This window comes from Theropithecus gelada, unplaced genomic scaffold, assembly GCF_003255815.1.
Source record: "Theropithecus gelada isolate Dixy unplaced genomic scaffold, Tgel_1.0 HiC_scaffold_16247, whole genome shotgun sequence".
NCBI classification, from domain to species: Eukaryota; Metazoa; Chordata; class Mammalia; order Primates; family Cercopithecidae; genus Theropithecus; species Theropithecus gelada.
Genome location: NW_020258043.1, coordinates 5060 through 11730, shown reverse-complemented (window position 1 = coordinate 11730; position 6671 = coordinate 5060). Strand labels below are relative to the sequence as shown.

The following is a 6671-nucleotide window of genomic DNA, read 5'->3' as shown; positions in this document are numbered from 1 at the left end:
CAACAGGAAATGATGAGGGGCTGCTGGAAGCTGCCTTGTGTTGTCTTGAAGGAGGATTTCTGCCCCAGGTGAAATAATGTGTCAGAGCAAGCCCCCTCGTGCTCTCAGGACCAAGAGCCCTAGTCTGATCTTGTCCCACAACTCCATGCCTTAGAGGATCCACCTGTGCCTCCTCCACAGCAGTTGTTGTAATGCCCAAACTAGATCTCTGCTGGGCTGTTAGCCAACACAGGATCCCCTCTCCACTCCTCCTGCCTGATCCAGACCCCATCCTTTCAAGCAAGGTTCAGCTACTGCTGTGGTGCTTCCACCAACCCCCTATGACCCTGATTAACCCTCACCAGCACTACCCATGAATTTCCTTAGCCAGTATCACCATAATACAGAAAGAAATGAGATGCAAACTGATCAGGGTGTAGGTAGATCTCTCGCTGAGAGGGCCACTATTAACTAACATTTGATGTGTAGACTCTTCTGGGTCTTTTTGTGTGTGTATATTAACATATATAGAGAAAAAATATTCAATACTAAATGCTAAAACAGGTCCAGATGCAGTGGCCCATGCCTGCAACTGGAACACTTTGGGAGGCCAAGGTGGGAGGATCACTTGAGGCCAGGAGTTTGAGACCAGCCTGGACGACACAGAAAGACCCTATCTCTAAAAAAGAACTAAGGCTGGATGTGGTGACTCATGCCTATAATCCCAGCACTTTGGGAGACCTAGGTGGGCAGATCGCTTGAGCTCAGGAGTTCAAGGCTGCAGCGAGCTATGATCACCCCACTGCAACTCCAAGGAAAAAAGCTAAAATAATGATCCCCCATAAAAATTGCTCTTAAATTTCATTTTCGGAGCTGGGCACAGTGGCTCATGCCTGTAATCCCAGCACTTTGAGAGGTCGAGGCAGGCAAATCACTTGAGGTCAGCAGCTCAAGACAGCCTGGCCAACATGGTGAAACCCCATCTCTACTGAAAATACAAAAATTATCCAGGCATGGTGGCGGGCGCCTGTAATCCCAGCTACTTGGGAGGCTAAGGAAGGCGAATGGCTTGAACCCACGAGGTGGAGGTTGCAGTGAGCCGAGACTGCACCATTGCACTCCAGGCTGGGCAACAAGAGCCAAAACTCTGTATCAAAACATGAAATGAAATGAAATGAAATATCTATAGTGAATCTTTTTCTGTCAGTCAAAACAGACAGATCGAATTAACTCTTCTGAGCCTCAGCTTAGAGTATTTTACCTGCCTGGGAGCTGGGCACAAGCCAGCAGTTAACCCCCACGTGGGCCTGGGTAGGAGGTGAGATCAGGAAGATCCCTGGGCTCCTACTAGTTCCCCGCCTGGCCTGCTCCCCTACTTGTCTTGGGGGTCTACGGAGCCAGCATTGGGGGTAGAAGGGCGAGGGGTCCTCGATGCTGCAGCGGCGGTTCCGGCCCATGGGGGCGCTCTCCTACCTGGAGACGGAAAAGCCGTGGCGCCCCCTTGCGTGGCTCTTCGGTCGCAGAGTCGCGTGACTTCAATCCCCTGTTCGCGAGGCCACGAGGCTGGGTCGTCATGGTCCGGACCCCATTGTCGGCCTCTGCCCGTCGCCTGCTCCTCCCAGGCTCCCGCGGCCAACCCCAGCGCCATATGCAGCCCACAGGCCACGAGGGTTCCCGCGCGCTCAGCCGGTGGCATCTGCGGCGTCTGCTGCTCCTGGTATTGGTGCTGCTGCTGCGGCAGCCCGTAACCCGCGGGGAGAACACACCCGGCGCCCCCAAAGCCCTCTCCACGCTGGGCTCCCCCGGCCCCTTCACCACGCCGGGCGTCCACAGCACCCTCACTATGCCAGGCCTCACTACTCCAGGCACCACCAAAACCCTGGACCTTCGGGGTCGCGCGCAGGCCCTGATGAGGGATTTCCCCCTCGTGGACGGGTATGTAGGTGCAGCGTTTGGGCAATGCAGGGTGAACACACCTTGGGCAGGAGAGGAGGTTCTGACGTGCAGGGCTATCAAGAGGCTCCCTCACACCACCCCTGGATGCCCTCTCTCCTCCATCACCCATGGGTGCCCTTCCTCCCATTGCCGCATTCCTGGTGGAACCTAACCCCCTCCCTCCAACCCGATTTCAGGAGATCTCTATATGGTCTGTGTGAGGAGCTGCCTGGTGGGGTGGGGGAGGGTAGACCCAAGCACCTGGTGTATCCTGGCTGATCTGAAGGCCTTGTTTCCATCTGACCTTCACGCCCCCAGGCACAATGACCTGCCCCAGGTCCTGAGACAGCGTTACAAGAATGTGCTTCAAGATGTTAACTTGCGAAATTTCAGTCACGGTCAGACCAGCCTGGACAGGCTTAGAGACGGCCTCGTGGGTGCCCAGGTACCACAGGGACACACAGGGTGCCAGAGCATGGCTGCTGGGGAATGTTGGGGTCACAGAAACCTGGGTCGGCCAGCCTCTGGGTGACTAAATACAATGGGGCATGCAGTGTGCCATCATGTGGCTTCTGAGGAAAGTGGGGCCTTGGAGGCCAAGACAGGCTAGCTGCATGGATGCCCAGGTTCTGTGGAAACATGCAGAAAATGACCAGAAAATCCCTGGTGTGGGGTCAGTCTGCTGTAATTACAAAGGACATAGTGGATTGCCTTGGGGCATTCACATAGCACATGGACTAACAGCAGTTTTTTGCTTGTTTGTTTGTATTTTTGAGACAGTGTCTCCTTCTGTAGCCTAGGCTGGAGTGCAGTGGCACGATCTCGGTTCGCTGCAACCTCTGCCTCCCAGGTTCAAGCAATTCTCCCTGCCTCAGCCTCCTGAGTAGCTGGGATTACAGGCACTCGCCACCATGTCTGGCTAATTTTTGTAGTTTTAGTAGAGACAAGGTTTTACCATGTTGGCCAAACTGGTCTCCAACTCCTGACCTCAGGTGATGCACCCTCCTCGGCCTCCCACAGTGTGGGAATTACAGGCATGAGCCCGTGGGCCTGGCCGTAACAGTAATTTATGATGTGTTATGAGTCCATCATTTGACTGCTGGCAGCCGTCATTAAGGAGCCAGGCTCGGTGGTTCACAGCTGTAATGCCAACACTTTGGGAGGCTGAGGCAGGAGGATTGTTTGAGCCTGGGGGATCAAGGCTGCAATGAGCCATGATCACACCACTGCACTCCAAAGACCCTGTCTCAAATTTTAAAATAAAAAACATAAAACATAAATTTAAAAAAAGTCATCGAGATACCATGGAGTCATGTAGTGCCTCACTTGGGGCCACTGACCCAAATGGGTATTATGGGGTCTGAGGCAGGAGTGGCAGGCCTAGGGGATGAAGACCACCCTGGCCTCATTCTGGACCCCTTCACCTACCCTCAGTTCTGGTCAGCGTCCGTCTCATGCCAGACCCAGGACCAGACTGCCGTGCGCCTCGCCCTGGAGCAGATTGACCTCATTCGCCGCATGTGTGCCTCCTACTCTGAACTCGAGCTTGTGACCTCAGCTGAAGGTGGGCCTGCAGATGAGAGGATAGTCAGGATGTCACTCTGGAGATTCTGTTCCTGGGATCTAACCACTTGACTCTCTACCTCCTTCTAGGTCTGAACAGCTCTCAAAAGCTGGCCTGCCTCATTGGCATGGAGGGTGGTCACTCACTGGACAGCAGCCTGTCTGTGCTGCGCAGTTTCTATGTACTGGGAGTGCGCTACCTGACACTCACTTTCACCTGCAATACACCATGGTGAGCACAGCACCTGGCCAGGATGCTAGATGGCATGGTGTGGAAACTGTCCCATCCGTGGCATGGGTGTGACCAGGCCGTTGAGGATAAAGGGGTCTGCAGAGGGAGGCTGGACACCCAGCGGGTCTCTCACAGTCCCAGAAAGCAGCTGGTCCTGCACCCGTTCTGGAAGTGGGATGGATGGATAGACCCAGGGCTCCCAGGACCTGATGGCCCAAGGTGTGATCAGCTAAATTGCCCTTCCATGGCTGTCCTGCAGGGCAGAGAGTTCCACCAAGTTCACACACCACATGTACACCAATGTCAGCGGGTTGACAAGCTTTGGTGAGGTGAGGACTCCTGTTTTGTACCCCACCCCACCTGCTCCCTATGGATACGTGTATACACCTTTGCATCCCAACACCCTCCCCCACAAAAAAAAACTAATTGTTTCTGCAGAAAGTGGTAGAAGAATTGAACCGCCTGGGCATGATGATAGATTTGTCCTATGCATCAGACACCTTGATGAGAAGGGTCCTGGAAGTGTCTCGGGCTCCTGTGATCTTCTCCCACTCAGCTGCCAGAGCTGTGTGTGACAATTCGTTGAATGTTCCCGATGACATCCTGCAGCTTCTGGTGGGTGGCCATCCCAGCTTTCAAACCTAGGGCTAGGCGTGTGTTATCCAAAGGTTCTTGACCCTGAGCAGAGAAAGCCACCAGGCCGGGTTTCACACACCCTTGGACCACAGGCTGGTGAATCCTCCTCCATCCCTGAAACTCAAGGCCAAGTCATTTCCACCCAGGGACCCACAAGCCCAGAGAGGTGAAGCCTCTTCCAACCCCTGAAGCCAGGACGGAGCACAGTCCTACCAGGGCCCCCACAGCACAGGAGGCATGCTTTCAGGCCAGAAGGGCTGAGATGAGTGTCCCTTTATCCGTCTAGAAGAAGAATGGTGGCATCGTGATGGTGACACTGTCCATGGGGGTGATGCAGTGCAACCTGCTGGCTAACGTGTCCACGGTGGCAGGTGAGTCCCACCTCAGCTTTGTGCAGCGCCGGCTTGGGCTGTGGCTGCCAGGGCTCTCAGGACGACTCTAGCAGTCTAGTGCACCTGCTGGGCAACGGGCAGACCTCCCAATGACCCAGAGGCAGCAGACACGGCTCTTCAGTGCCACCCAGATCTGCAGGCACAGAGTCGGCGCTGATGGGTTTGATGCCTCTTGGTTTTGCTCCCGATCCTTGAACTTCTCTCATTCCCCACATGTCTGGGCAGGACAGGCTGAGCCCCACCAGGCTCTCAAGGAACCCAGAGGCAGGGTGGCTCCTGGGCAGGAAAAGGCCCAAAGGGGTGGCTCTGAGGTCCCCACTCTAGGTCCATGGACCAGCATGTAGCCGCTTCAGGACTCATGACTGGCCATGAGCTAGCTCTGTGGAGCCAACTGCCACAGCCTGGAGTGCTGGGGACAGGGCTGGTGCCAGGGTCTAACTCCAGCCTAGTGCTGCCCACACTCACCTCCACCTTAGATCACTTTGACCACATCAGGGCAGTCATTGGATCTGAGTTCATCGGGATTGGTGGAAATTACGACGGGGCTGGCCGGTGAGTGCTTCCCTGAGGTTTCTCTTAGGCTGGGGTGCCGCAGGGAGTCCTTTAGTCTTCGTTCCCATCCTGACATCCTCCTATCCAGGCCTCAGCCACAGGCTCTGGTCTCGTAGCCCACCTGACACTCCCCACTCTCAGGGCCTGTTTCCTAGGTTCTCCCTGTCCCTTCAGTGGCCCAGTGGCCCTACTCCAAGTTGTCATACTTGCTAAATACTCCCCTCCCCAGGCAGGGCTCATCTGTCCAAGATAAGCTCCACTCCCAGCCCTGCAGACCAGCTGTGGGCTGACCATCTGCTCAGCAGGTGGAGGCTACAGAAGCCCAGTCCTCCAGGAGCCTCCACGGTTGCATTCACTAGCCTGAAGAACTTGGCCTTCAGTTTCCCCTGTATGACTAGGGCTGGTGGGTAGCAGGCCCTAACCCAGGATCAGGGCTGAGGTCCCACAGCTGGCTGGTGGGTGGCCACACAGGTTCCCTCAGGGGCTGGAGGACGTGTCCACATACCCAGTCCTGATAGAGGAGTTGCTGAGTCGTAGCTGGAGTGAGAAAGAGCTTCAAGGTGTCCTTCGTGGAAACCTGCTGCGGGTCTTCAGACAAGTGGAAAAGGTAAGCTGGGCTGGTGGACAGGATGGTTCAGTGGTTTGAGCAAGGGAGGAGATTGCTGTGGGAGCCTCTGACTGCGGACTTCCTCCCCCAGGTGAGAGAGGAGAGCAGGGCGCAGAGCCCCATGGAGGCTGAGTTTCCATATGGGCAACTGAGCACATCCTGCCACTCCCACCTCGTGCCTCAGAATGGACACCAGGCTATGCATCTGGAGGTGACCAAGTAGCCAACCAGTCGGGTCCCCTGGAGGTCCTCAGATGCCTCCCCATACCTTCTTCCAGGCCTGGTGGCTGCTGCCACCTTCCCAACTGTCATCCAGTGGCTTTGCTGACACGGCCGGTCCCCCAAGAGGTGACTGTGGCAAAGTCTCACGAAGCCCCCCGTCCTAGTTCATTCATAAGCACGTGCTGAGAATAAACATTTTACACATGGAGCCAGGTGCACATGTCCTTCCTTCTCCCTAGCGGGAGTGGGGGCAGGTGGGCTCTTGGTCAGTGAGGGATCTTGTGGTCTAGCCACAGCTGGTCAAGGTGGGTGCTTCCCACTTACCTCCAGCTTTGGCTCTCTCAGGAAGGCCAGAGGCATCTTATGAAATTCTTAAGCTAAAAGCTTGAGCCCACAGAAGAACACAAAGGAAGTGAGTTCAGTTTCAGTCCCTTCGTGGAGTGTGACAGTGGGGTGCTTCCCAGTTTCTCTCCAAGAGGTTAAATGTGTTTTCTTTAGAAGCTGATACTATATAGAATAAAGAATAACTTGGCAGGGCGTGGTGGCTCACGCC

General features: G+C 55.3%; 1 protein-coding gene across 3 annotated transcripts; it reads left to right on the top strand.

Annotated features, from left to right (window-relative positions):
- Positions 1-1194: 1194 nt before the first annotated feature.
- LOC112617425 (dipeptidase 3-like) lies at positions 1195-6326 on the top strand. Of its 3 annotated transcripts, none has more exons than XM_025374194.1 (10): positions 1195-1914; positions 2233-2359; positions 3349-3478; positions 3568-3709; positions 3969-4038; positions 4148-4324; positions 4635-4716; positions 5214-5289; positions 5761-5896; positions 5988-6326. In XM_025374194.1, exons 1-10 carry the CDS (start codon positions 1553-1555, stop codon positions 6117-6119), a joined length of 1434 nt encoding a protein of 477 aa, XP_025229979.1. In that variant the 5' UTR covers positions 1195-1552; the 3' UTR covers positions 6120-6326. The 3 variants fall into 3 exon arrangements, with proteins under 3 accessions (XP_025229979.1, XP_025229978.1, XP_025229980.1); XM_025374193.1 differs by having other exon boundaries at positions 4632-4716; XM_025374195.1 differs by lacking the exon at positions 2233-2359 and having other exon boundaries at positions 1628-1760; positions 3344-3478; positions 4632-4716.
- Positions 6327-6671: the final 345 nt, after the last annotated feature.

Bases quoted from the DNA above. Each gene is read 5' to 3' on its own strand.
- LOC112617425 (XM_025374193.1), top strand. From the start codon at position 1,553: ATGGTCCGGACCCCATTGTCGGCCTCTGCCCGTCGCCTGCTCCTCCCA. The intron at 3,479-3,567 runs GTGGGCCTGCAG...ACCTCCTTCTAG, and splicing joins GCTTGTGACCTCAGCTGAAG to GTCTGAACAGCTCTCAAAAG. The intron at 5,290-5,760 runs GTGAGTGCTTCC...GTGGCCACACAG, and splicing joins AATTACGACGGGGCTGGCCG to GTTCCCTCAGGGGCTGGAGG.